Source organism: Microcaecilia unicolor, chromosome 10 (assembly GCF_901765095.1).
Source record: "Microcaecilia unicolor chromosome 10, aMicUni1.1, whole genome shotgun sequence".
In the NCBI taxonomy this organism is placed as follows: Eukaryota; Metazoa; Chordata; class Amphibia; order Gymnophiona; family Siphonopidae; genus Microcaecilia; species Microcaecilia unicolor.
The window spans coordinates 198,433,015-198,453,990 of NC_044040.1; the positions used below are offsets into that span (position 1 = coordinate 198,433,015).

The following is a 20,976-nucleotide window of genomic DNA, read 5'->3' on the forward strand; positions in this document are numbered from 1 at the left end:
TCTGGAAAATCATTTGCACAGTACATTCGCTCTGAAACATCCTATTCACAATTTTGTATTCCCTCAAGCATGATATTTTTTATTTATTTTAGTTACATTTGTACCCCGCACTTTCCCACTCATGGCAGGCTCAATGCGGCTTACATGGGGCAATGGAGGGTTAAGTGACTTGCCCAGTCCCACTAGCAACATTCCATGTAGAAGTCAGCCCTTGCAGATCACCAATGTGGCCGCGCAGGCTTCTGCCTCTGTGAGCCCGACGTCCTGCACATACGTGCAGGACGTCAGACTCACAGAAACAGAAGCCTGCGCAGCCTTCTACATGGAATGTTGCTAGTGGAATAGCAACATTCCATGTAGAATCTCCAAGAGTAGCAACATTCCATGTAGAATCTCCAAGAGTAGCAACATTCCATGTAGAATCTCTAATAGTATCTATTTTATTTTTGTTACATTTGTACCCTGCGCTTTCCCACTCATGGCAGGCTCAATGCGGCTTACATGGGGCAATGGAGGGTTAAGTGACTTGCCCAGAGTCACAAGGAGCTGCCTGTGCCTGAAGTGGGAATCGAACTCAGTTCCTCAGGACCAAAGTCCAAGACCCTAACCACTAGGCCAATCTGCTTGAAAGGGTTGGATATCTTTTGCTGGTTTAAAGATAATTGGCAAAGTCTGAATATTGACTTAGCCAGTTAGCTTTAAACCAGCCAAAAATAAACTGGTCACTGGAAACAGCCCGGCATTGAATATCCGGGCTCAATCGTGATTCCTGAATTTGGCCACTAGGAATCCCTCATGACTCCCTCCCCACCTAAGGAGCTTGAGCATCCTCAAGCTCAATCAACCAATGGAGCAAAAGCACCAACTCAGGGATCAAACCAGGGACCTTTCACATGGCAGTAAACAGCATTTATCGTCTGAGGCACTCGGCCGGCCTAAACTGTCCATGCCAAACTCTTCTGCAGTATTCTCTGTGCAGACTTCAAAAACAATAAGAAAGCTGAACGTTCTTTATATGAATTTAAAGGGCTTTTATTCACATATTTTGATCTGAAACATTTTTTTCCCAAAATCTCAACGAACGATACATTTTGCTTTTAATAATGAAAGACTATGGGACCTTTTACTAAAGCTTAGCGCGTACTAAATTCTCAGAACCCATAGGTACGTAACGGGCTTCTTAGAATTTAGTGCATACTAATGTCCGTTATCGCATGCAAAGCTTTTGTAAAAGAGCCATTAGGAAATGTTTGTGCCAAATTCATCAAGGAACAACAGACTATATGAATAGTTACGTTTCAAACTAAGGTTTTAATGCAGGGTTAGTACCAGGGCTGTGGAGTCAATACACCAAACTTTCAGCTGGACTCCTCTGTTTTTCTACTGTCCAGCTGACTCCTGCAATGTATAGTAATTGTAAGAGAAATGTCGTAAGTCTTTATTTTGAAGCTGGAGTTGGAGTCGGTCTATTTTTACAGACTCTGGCTCCACCCAAAATTACTTCCGACTCCACAGCCCATGCAGGAACAGGCTACAGCAAAACATGCTAAAGTGTTTTGTGGTATTTTGCCTATTAGCAAGCGATAAACCGCACGTTACTTTTTTTTTTTTTGAGAGGGGACGTCATGGGCAGAGAGTGGGCATTCAGTCATTCTTGCGTTATCCAGGCAGTAAGTAAGTAACTGTATGTAGGTGCCGCATGGTAATGACAACATTAGCACACAATCTGTGTGAAAATATATATTTTTTAAATCTCCCGTAAATGCCGCATTAAATCTGGGCTTAGTACATGGAAAAGTACCGTGTTAAAATGCAGTAAGCCCAGATTTTTATCACACTTTAGTAAAAAGGGCCCCTTAATCTGCCCATTCGCGGACACGCTGGGCCCTGCACCTTTTCCGGTTTCATTTGTGTCATGGGCAGTGCGTTTCTTCTAGCAAAAAAGGTGCCGGTACTGAAATTCTAGGCCACCCTTCAGGAGTGGGATGATCACTGAGGGACCCACCCCGTAATAGCCAGGCCCCCCTGGAACCAGTCACAGAATCTATTACAAGACAGAATTGGTGCGTAAAGCCTGACCTCTATCATTAAAACTTGGGGTTCATGGGTCAATTTTAGCAGGCAATGGAAGAGGTGCCAGTACTCAGTACCCCCAAGTACCCCCTCAAAAAAAGCCCTGATCATGGGTATATTTTCATCTCCACCTTCCCCAGTATACTATAACCTAATCTTCTCTTTGTTTCCTATCCATCCCTTTTTCATTTTTTATTATGGATTTTAACCTTGTACACTGCTTTGTTAATAAATACATATATTATTTTTCATAATGCAGTATATCCAATAAAGCAAGCATAAGCAAGGGGGAGGAATCTTACGCTTCAGTCACTGTTGTTAGGAAAAGGTTTCTATTTAGGTCTGACTGTAATACTGTTATAACTAAAAAAATAGATACTAAAGCTACCAAAGGTACACGGAAACTCAATAAACAAATTGTTTGTGAGCATCAGAAAATGTAGCTATTATATGGGAATGTTGGTATCAAACTCTTCTCATGTCAGTTCACTTAAGATTAATTTGCAAATATTTCCTTTTGCTGCCGAGCGGAACACTCTACAGTTGGCCCAGTATAAAACTGAAAGGACAACTCTGTTTGAAGTGTTTATACTCCTGGGTCAGGAAAATATTTGAATGATGGCATTTTTTTCAAGAGCTTTTAAAGGATCAGAAGTTGGTTGAGTGTTTAGATGAACCAGTGGGAAAATGCAAGACTAGATTCTAGCTAAAACATGAAAAATTACAAATCATTTGACTTATATAGGGTGTCTAGACATTTAATTAAAGCACTAGATAGTTTGATAAGGGTTTAATAATTTGTATAATACTTCCAGTCTCTCTCTCTCTCTTCTTCATTTTAAGGAAATGAAAAATAGTTAAAGAAATAGTACTTTCAACTAAATCATTTTTTTTGTAATTTTTTTATTTATGCTCAAATTTTTATAACATCCAAAAGAAATCATGAATGTACAGAAATAAGGTAACAATACCAAAAAGAAAATTAACATTCAATAATATAATTATCAGACTTCAATAATGCTTGGGACCAATCTAAGAAATTAACAATAACAGAAGGGTGGATCAAATTGGTGGAGGGGTAGCATTATATGTTAAGGACAGCCTTAAATCAAATAGATTGAAAATTCTGCAAGAAACAAAACACTTCTTGGAATCCCTGTGGAATGAAATTTCATATGCAAAGAGGAAAAGGATAGTGATACGATTGTACTACCATTCACCTGGCTAGGATTAACAGACGGATGTAGAACTGTTATCAGAAATTAGGAGGCTAACAAACTGGGAAACACAATAATAATGGGTGATTTTAATTACCACAATAATCCAAAAACAATTCTACAATCAACTATGAGTATGAGTCATGGGAACGGAAGGACGTCAGACGCTGAGTATTTAATCTGGAAGATTCAACAAAGACGCCGACCGCCATTTCTATGTAGATGCCAGAGGACAGTATGCTGGTGAGTCAATTGTTCTTGGAGGTGTTGAATAAGTATATTTTCCCCTGAAGCAGCCAGATAGTGGTGAAACAGGGCTTCCCTGTCGGGAATTACAAAGAAAGAGAAGTAAAGAAAGAAATTCGTGAAGTTTCACAGATGGAAGTAGTCACCGTCCAAGATAAGTAATAATTATATTTTTTGCTTTTTGATATGAAGCAGTGTGTCCGCCCTTAATGAGTGTTTACAAGGGTGAGATGGTACTATGAATATAAAAGTAAATGAAGTGGAGTTTTTTTAAAAGACTAATGATTAAGAGGTTCCTTCTCTATTTAAAAGGCGTGTCCTTTACAAAGAGGTGTATCCGGTATTTACTGAAGTCTTTTTTTCTCTCCACTATTTTTTCATTTGATTTCTATCTACTCTTGAATACTCATAGTTGATTGTAGAATTGTTTTTGGATTATTGTGGATTTTGGATTCTACTTATTCCGATACTATACAGTGATTTTAATTACCCCAGTATTGACTAGGTAAATATAACATCGGGCATGCTAGGGAGGTAAAATTCCTTGACAAAATCAAGGACTGCTTTATGGAGCAGCTGGTACAGGACCCACCCAACAAGAGGAGGAAAAATTCTAGACCTAGTCCTTAATGCAGCATGTGATCTGGTGATGGGGCCGCTTGATAACATTGATCATAATATGATCAGATTTGATATCGGCTTTGGAGTAAATACACACAGGAAATCTAATACATTAACATTTAACTTTCAAAAAGGAGACTATGATAAAATGAGAAGAACGGTGAAAAAAAAAATTAGAGGAGCAGCTGCGAAGGTCAAAAATTTACATTAGGCATGGACGCTGTTCAAAAATACCATCCTGGAAGCCCAGGCCAAATATATTCCGTGTATTAAAAAAGGAGGAAGGAAGGCCAAACAAGAGCCGGCATGATTAAAAAGTGAGGTGAAGGAAGCTATTAGAACTGAAAGAAAATCCTTCAGAAAATGGAAGAAGGATCTGACTTAAATAATAAGCATAAGGAATGACAAGTCAAATGCAAAGCTCTGATAAGGAAGACAAAGAGAGGCTTTGAACAAAGATTGCGTTGGAGGCAAAAACACATAGTAAAATATTTTTTAGGAATATTAAAAGCAAGAAGCCGGCAAAAGAATCAGTTGGACCGCTAGATGACCAAGGGGTAAAAAGAGCACTCAGGGAAGACAAAGCCATAGCGGAGAGATTAAATGAATTGTTTGCTTCGGTCTTCACCAAGGAAGATTTGGGAGAGATACTGGTGCCACAAAAGTTATTCAAAGCTGATGAGTCAGAGAAACTCTATAAACCTGGAGGATGTAATGGCATAATTTGACAAACTGAAGAGTAGCAAATTGCCAGGACCAGATGGTATTCATCCCAGAGTACTGATAGAAATGAAAAATGAATTTGTGGAACCATTGTTAATAATATGTAAGTTATCTTTAAAATAAAGCACGGTACCGGAAGATTGGAGGCTGGCCAATGTAATGCCGATTTTTAAAAAAGGTTCCAGAGGTGATACGGGAAATTATAGACCGGCCACCCTGACGTTGGGTCTGGTCTAAAATGGAAGAGACTGTTATAAAGAACAAAATAACAGATCATATTCAAAAGCATGGATTAACGAGACAAAGCCAACATGGCTATAGTGAAGGGAAATCTTGCCTCACCAATCTATTACATGTCTTTCATTTGGATAAAGGTCAGCCAGTTGATATTGTGTATCTGGTTTTTTAAACGGCATTTGACAAAGAAGCTCATGAAAGACTGCAGAGGAAATTGGAGCATCATGGGATAGGAGGTAGTGTACTATTGTGGATTAAAAACTGGTTAAAAGATAGAAAACAGAGAATAGGGTTAAATGCTCAGTATTCTCAATGGAGAAGGGTAGATAATGGGGTTCCCTAGAGGTTTGTGTTGAGACCTCTGCTTTTTAACATATTTATAAATGATCTAGAGATGGGAGTAACTAGTGAGGTAATTAAATTTGCTGATGACACAAAGTTATTCAAAGTTGTTAAATTGCAAGAGGATCTTATGAGACTGGGAAACTGGGCATCCAAATGGCAGATGACATGTAAAGTGATGCATGTGGGAAAGAGGAACCCAATCTATACCTACGTAATGCAAGGTTCCACATTAGGAGTCACCGACCAGGAAAAGGATGTAGGTGTCATTGTTGATGATACATTGAAACCCACTGCTTAGTGGGCGGCAGCAGCTAAGAATGCAAATAGAATATTAGGTATTATTAGGAAAGGAATGGAAAACAAAAATGAGGATGTTGTATCACTCCATGGTGTGATTGCACCTCGAATACTGTGTGCATTTCTGGTCACAGCATCTCAAAATAGATAGAGTGGAATTAGAAAAGGTACAGAGAAGGGCGACGAAAATGATAAAGGGGATGGGACAACTTCCCTATGAGGAAAGGTTAAAGCAGCTAGGGCTCTTCAGCTTGGAGGAAAGACAGCTGAGGGGAGATATGATAGAGGTCTATAAAATAATGAGTGGAATGGAACGGGTAGACATGAATCGCTTGTTTACTCTTTCCAAAAATACTAGGACAAAGTAGTAAATTTAAAACAAATTGGAGAAAATATTTTGTCACTTCACATGTAATTAAACTCTGGAATTCATTGCCAGAGAATGTGGCAAAAGCAATTAGCTTATTGGGTTTAAAAAAAAGGTTTGGATAGCTTCCTAAAAGAAAAGTCCATAGACCATTATTAAAATAACTTGGGGAAAATCCACTGCATATTTCTAGGATAAACATAAAATGTATTGTACTTTTTTGAGATCTTGCCAGGTAGTTGTGACCTGGATTGGCCACTGTTGGAAACAGGATGCTGGGCTTGATTGACCTTCGGTCTGTCCCCGTATGGCAATACTTAAGTAAGAATAAATGAACCAACGGCTCTGTTTACTACGGTGCCCTAGAATTTTTATCGTGTGCTCTAACCGTGTAGATGTCCATAGGAATATTATAGGCATGTACACGGTTAGCATGTGCTACTGCGTAGTGTGCGCTAAAAACACTAACGTGTCTCTGGCGCTACTTAGTAAACAGGTCCTCAAATATAAGGAGAATTACATTTGAAACTGGTATCAGCTGGTTAAGGAGCTAAGAGAGGATTACTTTCTGATGAGCATATCTTTCTAGTCAACAAAAAATTCTAAGAGCTCTTTAAGGTCAAAAATTATCAACAAGGGAATTTTAGCAAAAGAGTCCCACCCAGGGCAAGTACTCTCGGTATATTTTCAACTAATTCTGTTGGGTTTTATAGTATAGTTAAGGCTGTTAATGCATAATTTCCTCTAAGGGGACAGTTCTATAAGTGGGCACCTCCATTTAGGTGGGCCAGTACTGTATAGTGAGAGCCTAATTTAAAACGGCATCTGGGCACCAGGATTGCATGGTAGAATACTAGTGTAACCCAGCATCACTGAGCCTTACATTTAAACCTGATGTAAAAGTGGGCACCCAGATGTGGCAAGGGCTCCTCCCATACTCCACCCATGTGAATGTCCTCCTTGCATTTACTCCAGTTACACATGCCCTTACAGAACAATGCTTAGGTGTTCTGCTGCTAGTTGAGTGCATAAGTGGTGGTATTCTGTACACTTAAACGTTCATGTAATGCATACAAATGGGGGCCTCATTATAGAATTGACTTTTAAGTGGGCAATTCTATAAACTTTGGAACTATCTTCCACTTTCTCTCAGATCAGAAGCCTCATTCACTAAATTCATATCTCTTCTCGAGACCCATCTTATTCGATCTACTCTCTGTTCCGACTCTTGATCTTCATTCTCAGTCAAGTCTCTCTCCGTTCTCTAAAGTCCCCCCACCTTTTCTATTCCCTTATTTTATTTATTGTAAACTGCATTGAAGCTTTACTGTGGCCATGTGGTCTTTCAAGACTTTGTAAGTAAATAAATTTAATTACTTAGCTTCCCAGTATTCCAGAACCTGTGAGATAATGTGTCCATCAACCAGCAGTTAGAGATAGAGAACTGAAAACCGAGCTGGGAAACATCTCTCTTGGCATCCAGTCCAGTTCCTCAGTATTTTCTATCTCAAGCAGCTGGATGGACACACTTTTAAGCCTCTGGTTCTGAGTGATTTGCTCCTGGTCCAGTTGGTCAGCTGGTCTCCAATTGAGCTTTGCAGGTGGCTTGAGTCTGTAGAGTCGTATCTGGAGGTCTTCAGATCCCTGTCTCTGGTGCCCCGCAAATTTACTTCTTCCCTCCCTTCACCTGTCCCCTGATTCCCATGGAGCTCTCCTTTTCCATTGGCACAACCTTAAAAAAAAAAGAGAGAGAAAGGTTTGCTGGAGAGCTTGGGACAGAGTATCAGTCCTGAGCTTTTCTCATCTGTGATAAGACTTGTGGAGACTGAGCTTGGGGGGAGCAGCCGGCAGTGTTAGGTCTGACTAAAGTTTGACTTCGAATTGCTTGGAGGGCTGCAAGTTCTTCTTGGTGCAGAGGGAGAAATCCTGACTCGTCACTTGGGACATGTTGTGCTGCGCTTGGGAGAGTCGGGATGAATGGCGACGTTTATTTATTTATTAGGATTTATTTACGGCCTTTTTGAAGGAATTCACTCAAGGCAGTGTACAGTAAGAATAGATCAAGCATGAGCAATAGACAATTACAGCAGTAAAAATATTCAAAAACAATACAAAATATGGCATGGTATACTATTTACAATGTCAACACAATACGTAATAGAACATTATAGGTGATAGCGAAGGGTAAAGCAAAGATGTAACATATAGAAGGGTAAGAAAGTAGGAAGAGTTAGAAAGTAAGGTGATTGATTTAAAGAAAGTTGCACATGCAGTGTTCCCACTGTGGGACCATCGGGGCATTGCAGTGCGTTCAAGCCAGGAATCCCGTGGGACGCAGAGGAGACAGCAGCAGCATATCTTCGGATTTGGCACAGCATCTGAATATGACGAGGTCTTTGGGTTGTTTTCAAGATATCCATGAGATATATCTGTATGAGGGTATTTCTTGAGAAACACTGGTATTTAGGTGAGCGTTGCATGCATAAAGTAATCCAGATCACTTTATGTATATTTTCAGTGATCCTGTCCATATGACATGTTCATATAAGATTTATCCCTGCTGTATCTATGGTTGGAGTTAAGCATCCAAATTATCCATAAAACAGCTGAATATTGTTGCTCTCTGTAGAAGTTTAAGCTCGGCCTGAAATCACACCCCATTTGAAATAGTTAAATTTGGTCACATAGCTATTTATACTGTCAAAATTTAAGTCTTAAAAGGAAGGGGGATGAGATTTCTGTGGTTACAATAAAAGTGGTTTATAAGTTACTAGTAAAAAAGGCCCGTTTCTGACACAAATGAAACGGGCGCTAGCAAGGTTTTCTTAATTTAGCAGTTGCGTGTGAGGTGCGATGCCCCCCCCCCCCTCCCGGCACCATCCCACCCACGGCGATGCATCCGGCCGCAGCCATCCGACCCACCGTGCCCATCGCACCCACCTTCGCGTTGCTTTGCCGGCGGGGGACCCGAAACCCCGCCAGCACAAGCCCTGTGTGCTGACTACGGCGTCATCGTCGGCGTTGGTAGCTGTGCAGGGCGGAGTTCTGTGCGTCTGACGTCGTGCACGTGCAGGACGTCAGACGCACAGAAGCCCTGCCTCCACAGGCTAGGAACGCCGAAGATGACGCCGTAGTGAGCAGACAGGGCTTGTGCTGGCGGGGTTTCGGGTCCCCCGCCGGCAAAGCAACGCGAAGGTGGGTGTCTCAGGAGGGGGTTGTTGCGGGGGGGGTGCTGGAGGTCCTTGTGTTCAGCTGCAGCTTTGGGGGGGGGGGGGTCAACCGTTTGTTGATTTTTTTTTTCCTGCCCTCGACATGACGTTTGACGCGAGGGCGGGGCACGGGTCTGTGGGGTGGCTTCACCACCATGAATCCACGAACCGTTCTGGGAGACTGACTGACTTCAGTGACGTCAGTGTCCTCAGAACGTTGAGGTTGCTTTTTATTATAGTAGATATACAGGTACTTATTTTGTACCTGGAGCAGTGGAGGATTAAGTGACTTGCCCAGTTATAAGGAGCTGCAGTGGGACTCGAACCCTGTTCCCCTGGTTCTCAGGCCACTGAGCTAACCATTAGGCTACTCCTCCATTCTATGTGCGGGCCTTTTTATTTAAACGAAAAAAACCAAAAAGTTATTAAGCGACCACATAAGGGCTTTGAATGTCACCCTCTGCTTCAGTGCATCTCTGTAAGCGCCATTCTACTACTGTTCTTCGGCTTCTTTTCCGCTTCAGCCACATCTCTGCTCCTATTTATTCCTATCTAGTTGGATTACAGTGCTGATTAATTCTAGGAAAGAAGATGCACGGCAGATAATTAGATTAAGCAGGCATCCGACTCCTAAATGCATGGGATGTGCTCAGGCACTTGCCCAGCAACAAAAGGCCTAATTTGGACATTGGTCAGTCACTCTGACCCTGATCCACAAGCAGGGGAGGAGAGAGAGAGCACAGATGTTAACTCTTGCTGGGCAGATGCTTAAGCTGGTTCCCAGCCCAGCGGCAGGATTTTTTTTTTTCAACCCTGACTTTCCCTGATAAAGCAGATTCGGAGAGAAGGGTGGGGGCTCAAACACAACTACCTTGCTTGCAGCTGACTCCCTTGCTCTTCGTTAGGTTTTTTTTGGCCCCCCCCCCCATCACCAGGATGGCAGCTTGAGTCAGTGGCGTTCCGAGGGGCGCTGACACCCGGGGCGGATCGCAGATGCGCCCGGCCCCCCCCCTCCCCAGTTCAGCGCGACCCCCCAGTGAAGGGACACCCCCCACCTCGGCAAAAGAACCCCCTCCCCGGGTGCACGCCGCTGGGGGGGTGCCGCACGCCGGTCAGCGTCGTTCGTTTCCATGCTCCTTCTGCCCCGGAACAGGTTACTTCCTGTTCCGGGGCAGAGGGAGCATGGAAACGAACGACGCTGACCGGCGCACGGCACCCCCCCCCCCCCCGCCAGCGGCGTGCACCCGGGGCAGACTGCCCCCCCCCCTCCTTGGTACTCCACTGGCTTGAGTAATCTTTGGGCCAGAAGGGGCAGGTGGAGGAGTTGGCTTTAATCCAGCATAGCAAGGCAGGGCTGGCCACGTTAAGGCCACACATCAGATGATGTTTTGAGTCACGTCGGGTAGGAATGACAAAATAGCCGTCCTGACCCGTGCTGAAAGATGAAAGGTTTGGACTGCATGATGGCAACATGGCAGAAAACTAGTAGCCTTTAGTGCTGGAATGAGCTCATTTCCACCACAGACGAGAGGCGCTCATGTGCAAGAGGCTTCCACTTTTGCTCCTTCGTGGACCAGCGAGGCAACATAAGAACAAGTTCTTCTGGGTTGTAGAGCAGATTGCAAGACAGCATCAGGGGCGAGGTTTGCATGACTGTATCTGAATTTAAGAAAGCATGGGACAGACACTTGGGATCTGTTAGGGGGGGTAGAAGAGATAGTGGATGATGTAGAAGGGCATACTGGATAGGCCATATGGCCTTTGTCTTCTGTCATTTGCCAAGTTTCTAGTTGTCCTGTTGCATTAGCAGTGGTAAAAGGAAGTAGCTTTTACGACCTGCTTCTTAAAGCAGGGTTTTGAATGTATGAAATATAAATCCTAGCTTGTTTATTTATTTATGCATATATTTATATTCTGCACAAAGAGCTAAGTGGAGTGCAATAAAACTGAACTTCTCATTTTTCCCCCTAAACCCACCTCCCCTCTCCCCCCTTTCTCTATCTCTGTTAATGGCTCTCACATCCTCCCTGTCTCCTGGGCTCGTAACCTTGGAGTCATCTTTGATTCCTCTCTCTCCTTCTCTGCCCATATTCAACAGATCGCCAAATCCTGTCGCTTCTTTATCTACAATATTAGCAAAATTCGCTCCTTCCTTTCTGAATACGCTGCCAGAACCCTTGTCCAAACCCTTGTCGCCTCTCGCTTGGACTATTGCAATTTACTTCTCACTGGTCTTCCGCTCAGCCATCTCTCTCCTCTCCAATCTGTCCAAAATTCTGCGGCACGACTTGTTTTCCGCCAGAATCGTTATACCCACACTAGCCCGCTCCTCAAGTCACTTCACTGGCTCCCTGTCCGCTTCCGCATTCAGTTTAAACTTCTCGTACTGACCTTTAAATGCATCCACTCTGCAGCCCCCCATTACCTCTCCGCTCTCATCTCTCCCTACGTTCCTCCCCGTGAACTCCGCTCACTGGACTAGTCTCTCTTGTCGTCCTCCTTCTCCTCAACTGCTAACTCCAGGCTTTGCTCCTTTTCTCTCGCGGCACCTTAATACCTGGAATAGACTTCCTGGACCTATACACCTAGCTCCATCTCTACCTGTTTTCAAATCTATGCTGAAACCCCACCTTTTCACTGCTGCTTTTAGCTCCTAGCCACAATTGCCCTCCCCTTGTCCCTTCCTCCCTTCTCACCCATTACTTCCCTCACCCGTAACTGTCTTGTCTGTCTGTATTACTTAGATTGTAAGCTCTTTTGAGCAGGGACTGTCTCTTTGTATCAGGTGTTCAGCGCTGTGTGCGTCTGGTAGCGCTATACGAATGCTAATAATAATAATAATGTTGCATACTTTTATTCAGCAAGATGGAACTGGAATTACTGCCTTCAGGATCTTGGCATCTCAAACACAGTTTCAGTTTGAGCGGGAGTCCTCCACCTACAGTCCTGCCAGTGGGGGAGTGCTGTTGCACTGTCTCTTCAGTGCTTAAATTTAAGTGCGCCCATTTGTACCGATGAAAATGTGATGCAAGTGCCTGCACCTAAATTTAGATACTGAGCCCCCTTATTCTATAATTAGGCGTGTAATCAAAAACCACGCCCATGCTCTGCCCCAAACTGCCCGTGACCCTCCCATTTCTGTGCCCCCTTATTTGGATGCTCGTAAAGTTAAATAAGTAGTGCCAATAATTGCCAGTTATTGGCACTAATTATCTAGTTAGGCATTCGTCATCCCAACGCAACCTATAGTTAATTACCCCCTTAGTCCATGTGGTTTGTAACATAATGGTATGAAATAGATATTACACAGACACAAAAGAGAGGGTAAAACAGCACACAAAATAATACAGAAACAAAAAAAGCAACACTGGGCCTTCAGGATTGAGATGATCAAAGTCTCTTGTTTATTAATTGACGGATAGACCCGACACGGGCCGTGTTTCGGCGCACTGGCGCCTGCCTCAGGGGTCAGCTAATCCTGGTCAAAAATTGTAGGTGGTACTGTCACAGTGTAGCACCTTTGATATGGAATAGAGTCTCAATTGCTCCGAGAGCGTAATCAGCATGGACAGCGCTGTCAGTCTGTTTGGCGTTTTTTTTAGACTGACAGCGTTGTCCATGCTACACTGTGACAGTACCACCTACAATTTTAGATCAGGATTAGCTGACCAGGCGCCAGTGCGCCGAAACACGGCCCGTGTCGGGTCTATCCGTCAATTAATAAACAAGAGACTTTGATCATCTCAATCCTGAAGGCCCAGTGTTGCTTTTTTGTTTATGAAATAGATATTAAACAGGATTGCTGATAAAGCAGACTCTTGTGGGACACCAGATGACACGGGTTTCGGAGTACAGAAACTACCTGTAAATTGATTGCCTGAGATCTCCCAGTCAAAAAGGAGGTAAATCGCTATAACACTAAACCTTGAATTGCAAAATATTTAAGTCAGTCAATCAGTATTGCACGATCTGCATAGGATCATGGATTATGTGGGCTATGGGTCATTCCCTGATAATTGAACTATAGTAGTTATGATTATTAATATGCTGTCAAGCTCGATGTTTTTGTTAAAATTCCTCATGTATTTAGTTTGTGCTGCGGAGATGAAGCATCCACATACAAAAAAAAAAAAATCTCTCAAACAGATATAAATATTTAGGAAGATGGAAAATATTTAACAGATGTAGAAAGAGGAATTGTGAAAGTTATAGTTGTTTTGCCACTTGTAAGGAGTTGCTTATTCTTAAATAGAGACCCGCACGAGAATGGGTTTTGTGGGAAGCAGTTCTGTGGGGTTCCTGTGGAGATGGAAGCAGTTCCTGCAGGGTTCCCTTGGAAGTGTAAGCTGCACTATCGCCAGCCTCTCACCTACCAAGTACCAAGCTCTTTGAGTGCTGCTTCTTCCTCCTCCTTGCTTTAACAGTGCAGATGTGGAAAGTCTTCCATTAACCCTCTCTGCTCCCGGACTGATGCACAGGCCTCAGCTCTGATACAGGCATGAGCATCAGAGGTCACCTGACCTACTGGCGTATGCATTTGGCAACCTCTCAGCACACAGTGCCGGCAAATCGGAGACGAGTCTTACATGTGCACACCAGAGTGTTCCAAGTTCCAACTTCTGTTCCTTGTGTGCAGTTCCTCGGCTGAAACCCAGAGAGAGACAGAGAGCCGACTGGAATATTTTTAGGTACCATTAAATTCTTGTGAGGACAGGTTAAATTCTTGCGGGGACGGGTTAGATTTCTATCCCTGTGCAACTCTTTATTCTTAAAGGGAAGTCTTCTGAGTTGCATACACCTTCTCAGCCATAGGATACAGAAGTGAAACATAGACTTACAGGGGTCCTTTTACTAAGGTGTGCTGAAAAATGGCCTGTGGTAGTGTTAAACGCGTGTTTTGGGCGCGTGCAGAATTAAATTTTAGCACACCTACAAAAAATGCCTATTTTTTTTGGGCCGAAAATGGATGTGCGGTAAAATGAAAATTGCCATGCGTCCATTTTAGGTCTGAGACCTTACTGCAAGCCATTGACCTAGCGGTACGGTCTCACGCGGTAACTGGGCGGTAATGGTTTACGTGCGTCAAATTCCACTTGACGCACGTAGCTGCCGCACATCAGAAAATAAAAAACATATTTCAGACGCGTGTAGCGGACGCCCGCCAAAATTGAAATTACCTCAAGGGCCACGCAGTAACCAGGCAGTAGCTTCAATTTGGCACACGTGGGCGCCTATGCGGCTCATTAAAAGGGCCCCATAGTGAAGAAATCATGAAGACCATACCTAGAATTCTGGAGATTTGTTGGAATGACATGATTTCAAACACGTCTGTACAAAGAAAGAAGAAAATCAAGATGATCTCACATGACGCAAACACAGAAGAAACACAGTGGGAATGACCCAACGGGTGAACCAGGATTTCATCAAGGATGGCCTTTATTCAACAGTGGTGTACAATGCACGTGTGCTCAGAATTAATAATTGTAGTGAGACAATGAGACTCAACACAGGCTGTGTTTTGGCATCAACGCCTTCATCAGGAGTCCTCAAAAAAATAAGATATACACCAACAATATGACCAACTTTGTAAATAAAAATCGAAGAATAAAAAATTGTGAAAGATAAGAGTGAAGAAAGTGCTAGTGATTGTGTAATTGTGATAGAGTGAAAAGGAAAGACAAGGTGAATAAAGAGGTCTACTTCAAAGTTTATAAAGGGTTATGGTCCGTGACACAGTGATTTCATTAATCTTGTGTCCACTTCTAAGTGATATTTTTTCAAACTTTATAGAGAAAAATACATAGGCGTGCAGAGAAAGTGCTGGTAACTCTCTGTAAATTATACAGAGGATAATAAGACTGGCAGGAATGTGTCTGTGAAATGTTGGTAGGTGCAAGGTCCCTAATAAAAGATCTCGTCAAAAGGGGAAATCAAATTCTGTAGTGATGTACTCGGAGGTTCTGGTGGTTGAGTACCTAATTTACTTCTAGAGGGCAAAAAAGAGAGGAAACCAGAGCAGCTGGGGTAATGACATAAAATAATTATCAAGATTTGGCAACATAGGCAAAGAGGAACATTGCTACCATTAGATGGTCTTAGCGTAGCTATAATTGAGCTTTTATGCTCTCCTTTATTTTAAATGGTATTTAGGTTTGTTATCGTTAGATTGTGGGCATTCCAGTCCTTGAAAATCAGATCTTGTCATCTAGCTGTCTTTTGTTTCACTGTGTATATGGTTTAGTAAGGCTCTGTGGATGTATCTTGATTCAATTTTTGTGTGGAGCATATAATTGAGAAATGCAAGTGCCAATACTGAAAGGAGGCTGATGAGCTTTTGAGGGCAGGGGTCCAAAATTGGAGCAGTTATTTACATGCTGAACTCAGTGAGTTTGATTTTACGCTGTTGTTTGATTCTCCTCAAAGTCTTGTCGTTCCTGACTGTGTTCCCTAGGATGGTCTCTTAGCTCCTGCTACTGAATATGTCCATCTGTCATTTAGGAACTGATCTAATAAACCGTTCTGTCCTTAGTACAGTGCTTTTACTTCAGGTGTAGCGCAGACTTTCTGGATGCTCATAGAAGTTCTGATGCAAAAAAGATTCTAATGCACAAAAAACTGTGCCTAAGCAGGAAATAAACCAAGGGTTATGGTAATGCATGTTAACAAGCTGCATAGAGAATTGCTTCCGATGCAGCAAAGTGAGCTAAATGTTAATGCAAATGCTTCCTTTGCATTAAATAATTAGTTCACATCTGAAGATGAAGTTAAAGAAAAAAAAAATCAGCCACCAATGTGGGACCACTGGAAATAGAATGATCAGTTTGGGAATCTCCTGAACCAAGTCTCCTGATTCAAGGAATCCAGCATCTAGGTAGCCTGAATCCAGGACCTCTGCACATTTCTCTACCCTTTCACTGACCTTTGTAAGGTCTCCACCACCGGGAGACTCTTGGAAAAGTCTCCTGCACCAGGAGGCTCTTGAGTCCCTCGGCCCTTTAGCTGAGCTGCGTGCTGTAATCCACTGCTAAAGAGCACACGGCAATCCACAAGGTCAGATCATTAATCCCTTTGTGTCAACTGCTCCTCCAAAGGTAGTTCCCACCACAGCATTTCTCAAGAAGCATAGCAGTTCAACAGCATAGTATTCAAAAACAAAAACAAAAAAACCCCAAAAGGATCCAGAATCTCAGCAGTTCATATAAAGCAGTTATGCAAAGCAATTCTTCAAACAAAATAGCTCAAACTCCCAGCAGTTCATGTACAGCAGGTATGCAAAGTAATTCTCCAAACACGGTAGCTCCAGAAAGGGTTTAAACCCTCCCCAGCAGTTCATGTCGGCAGTTAGGCACAACAATTCCCCAAACACAGCAGTTCAGAAAGGGTTCAAACTCCCAGCAGTTCATGTATAGCAGTTATGCCCAAAACCACCACTCCTCCTCTCTCCCTTTCAAAAGAAATCAATCTAGGGAGAGTGGCAAGGGTCCCTCCCCAGCCAGGTCAGCATTATACCCTGACCACCACCCACATGACCCTTCCGTGGTAAACCTGTTCTCTCAGCTCCCCTCGTGGGATAGCCACCATTTCCCTCCTTCTACCAGGCTCTCCTCCCGAGCAGCCCTCTCCTGTTTCACTTCCTTTAGTCAGAGCAGCAATCTCCATGGGCTCCCCTTGCTCTAGTTCTTCCTCCTTTTCTTCCCCTTGCCAGTCCATAGCTTCCGCCCCACACCCATTGCTCAGCTGCTCTCCATTTGCTTGATTGGGCAGGTTCAGAACTCCTTCCCTCATCCTGGCTCTCTGGGACAGGTTTTGCCAACACCCTTCCCTTGCCCTTCTCCCGACCTCCTCTGGGGACTGTTGGGGATTGAAGTCCCTGTCTCTACCAAGGGACCTACTCAGGGGCTGCTGGGAATTGTAGTCTTTTTCTTTTCTCCAGTCCCCCAGGGGAAAAGACTCTACCCAGTCTCCCTCCCTCTCGAGCCTCCTCGTTCCTCCATGTGCCTTCATTCTCCCTCACACCTTCCCACCCACTTATCCATCTTCTTATCCTCTATCCCAGAAGTTTTCAACCCAGTCCTTGCTGTGCCCCAAGGACTGGGTTGAAAATCCCTGCTCTATCCACTTACTGACTAGTTTGGCACTGGACTATCTTTCTGATACAGTTTCATTATACTCTGCTTCTAGAACTCTCCATTCTTTACAGGAGATTAGATTGATTGTGCCATTTGTGTCAAAGTGCCGCAGGATGACCATGAGAAGCAGGTCTATCATAGGCCGAGGCCTAAAACTTTAGAATAAGCTACCTAAGGATATTAGAAAGATTATTTGTTATACTAATTTTAGGAGAGTGATTAAAACTATAAATAATACTTGATGGATCTGTCAGCTGGAAATTAGGTTTATTTTACTAATCTGATTGTAATTTTGATTTGATTGTTATTCTGTGGGATTTTATTGTAACGCTGTGGGGTTTGTCCACACTTTCTTTGTTCTTTGGGATCCACATCGAGTGGAATAAAAATGCCCAGATGATTCCTTTAGGTTAACCTGTTTCTACCCTCTCACTGATTTCCCAGCAGCTGAACTAACCCACTTCTACCTATCTCTCCATCCATTTTATATGAATGATGTTTATTTTTAACTATATGTACATGACTCCTGACCAGAAATCTGCATCTGCAAACTCAGCAGGTAGTTAAGTACCTGAACACCCTGCTGAGCGAACACAAAGTACTGGAGACCTGAAAGCTGTGTGTGGAATTTTGAAAATGTCCTCTTTAGAACATATCCATTTAAAGCAAGATAGAATAAGTTTTGTAAACAAGCAAGCAAATCTTGCACGTTTCTGCCTGCGGCCTAGTCACTTAAGTACATAAGTATTGCCACACTGGGACAGACCAAAGGTCCATCAAGCCCAGTATCCTGTTTCCAGCGGTGGCCAATCCAGGTCACAAATACCTGGCAAGATCCCAAAAAAGTTAAATACATTTTATGCTGCGTATCCCAGAAATAAGCAGTGGATTTTCCCCAAGTCATTTTAATAATGGTCTATGGACTTATCCTTTAGGAAGCCGGCCAAACCTTTTTTAAACCCCGCTAAGCTAACCGCCTTGTATTAGTTAGTAACTTCTTCTGTTCAAAATATCAGCCAGATACAGGCTGAGCAAAATCTCTGAAATTATGAAATTTGTACTTGTAAACATAGTAGATGACGGCAGAAAAAGACCTGCACGGTCCATCCAGTCTGCCCAAGAAGATAAATTCAGATGTGCTACTTTTTTATTTGTACTGTCCTCTTCAGGGCACAGACCCTATAAGTCTGCCCAGCACTATCCCCGCCTCCCAACTACCAGTCCCGCATCCCACCACCAGCTCTGGCACAGACCGTATAAGTCTGCCCAGCACTATCCCCGCCTCCCACCACCGGCTCTGGCACAGACCATATAAGCATCTTCAAGCTTGAACTGTAGCATAACATCGAGCTTAGGGGGATATTTGGAATAAAAGAGCAGTTCTATAACCCAGGCGCTCAAGTTTATACGTGTCTTCCCTGTGTAAATGTTTAGAATACTAGTATTTATGCATGCATGTGCGCATTTACATGAAACGTATGGGTTCCAAGTGCTATTCTGCAAATACCTGAGTAACCTACATAGTTCATATCTGCAAAGGGGCATCTGCAGGGGTGCAGCATGAGTGGAGCTCCCACTTGTGCATAATTATTAGGAGCATGGATAGCCAGTTACACTAATATTATCTAATGAAACCTTGGTGCCTAGGTTCAGTTATAAAAGAGGCACCAGTTATAGAATTGCCCTATTAGTGCCTTGATAAAATGCTGTATCCTCAGCTCCTAATTTTTCTTGATCTGTTTTAAGGTTCAGAAGCAAATCTACAGTAGAATTTTGTCTGGGGGTGTCAGGGAGCAGGTGGGAGTTCCTTTATGTTCCATATTTCACGTTTGCTGAGTGTAAACAAAAATGTATGTTAAACAGCATTCATTTGAGATCACTGTTCTCACTAAGCTGAGCGGGAATCCTCCAACTGCATCGTTTCCGGGATGGGGGGGGGGGGGAGGTGCTGTTTCAATATTGTGTTTTCAGTGACTAGAGACAGGTGGGTTCCCTGGATTCATTCAGAGCTTGCCTGTCCCTCACTATTCCAAATGTGTTAATGAAACAGCACCACCCTCTGGCAGGTCTGTCGGTGGAGGACTCCCTCTATGCTTAGAGGGAACGGTATTTGAGACCATAAGTAGTGAGTTTTCTGCTCCTTAATTATGTGTATCATGAATGTGGTTATAACAAAAAAGAGGGAACAAAGTACAAACTAAAGTCCAAACAAAAAAAACAGCACCACGGGCCTTTAAAAATGGAACACAGTTCTTTAATGAATGAGCCTTGACAAAAAGACCCGTTTTTTTGTCAAGGCTCATTCATTAAAGAACTGTGTTCCATTTTTAAAGGCCCGTGGTGCTGTTTTTTTTGTTTGTGTATCATGAATGTAACACATGAGCAACATGCATACAAAGCATTTCTGCTGCAGGCATGTGACATGCATGTTTTCTGGTGGGATTGTCATCAAATAAATCAATCTAACTGTATCATTTCTAGTTTGGGAATATTTCTTTGAGGTGGATTTTGCTCTCGTGATCCAGGTGCTGTAAATGTGCAGATATCAGATTGATAAGGTCCTAGAGCAAACAGTTCAGCTCACTATAGTGAATCTTTTCCAGAGATGGGAAGGTGGTAGAACGAGAGGACATGAAATGAGATTGAAGGGGGGCAGACTCAAGAAAAATGTCAGGAAGTATTTTTTCACGGAGAGAGTAGTGGATGCTTGGAATGCCCTCCCGCGGGAGGTGGTGGAAATGAAAACGGTAACGGAATTCAAACATGCATGGGATAAGCATAAAGGAATCCTGTGCCGAAGGAATGGATCCTCAGGAGCTTAGTAAAGATCGGGAGGTGGGGCTGGTGGTTGGGAGGCGGGGATAGGGCTGGGCAGACTTATACGGTCTGTGCCAGAGCCGGTGGTGGGAAGCGGGACTGGTGGTTGGGAGGCGGGGATAGTGCTGGACAGACTTGTACGGTCTGTGCCAGAGCCGGGGTTGGGAGGCAGGGCTGGGGAGGTGAGGATAGTGCGGGGCAGACTTATACGGTCTGTGCCCTGAAGAGCACAGGTACAAATCAAAGTAGGGTATACACAAAAAGCAGCAAATATGAGTTTTGTTGGGCAGACTGGATGGACCGTGCAGGTCTTTTTCTGCCGTCACCTACTATGTTACTATGTTAGTGTTGCACTGTAGGTATGGTTTTCTGTCATTGTGTCAGCTGAATGTTTGATTTTGTAGAATCCGGATTCAGGCTGTGAATGGAATTGGAGCCGGGCCGTTCAGCCACACTATTAAGGCAAAAACCAGCCCTCTACCACCTTTGCCACCTCGGCTGGAATGTGCTGCAGCTGGTCCTCAGAGTCTGAAGCTGAAATGGGGAGACAGTAGCTCCCGAACTCACGCTGCTGAAGACCTGATGTACATCCTTCAGATAGAAGATCGAAACAAAAGGTAAGTTCGTGGTTTGCCTTACCTCAAGTCAGAGGTTCTTCGCCCAGTTCTCAGGGCCCACACTCAGCCAGTCAGGTT

The 20,976-nt window shown here is 43.4% G+C and overlaps 1 protein-coding gene across 2 annotated transcripts in view; it reads left to right on the plus strand.

Moving 5' to 3' along the window:
• FNDC3B (fibronectin type III domain containing 3B) overlaps positions 1-20,976 on the plus strand; it is a 549,281-nt gene that overhangs the window by 500,662 nt on the left and 27,643 nt on the right. For both annotated transcript variants that reach the window (XM_030216206.1, XM_030216207.1), the window contains one exon: positions 20,686-20,898. In XM_030216206.1, the coding sequence (XP_030072066.1) occupies positions 20,686-20,898 (213 nt within the window). The remainder of the gene's footprint in view (positions 1-20,685; positions 20,899-20,976) is intronic.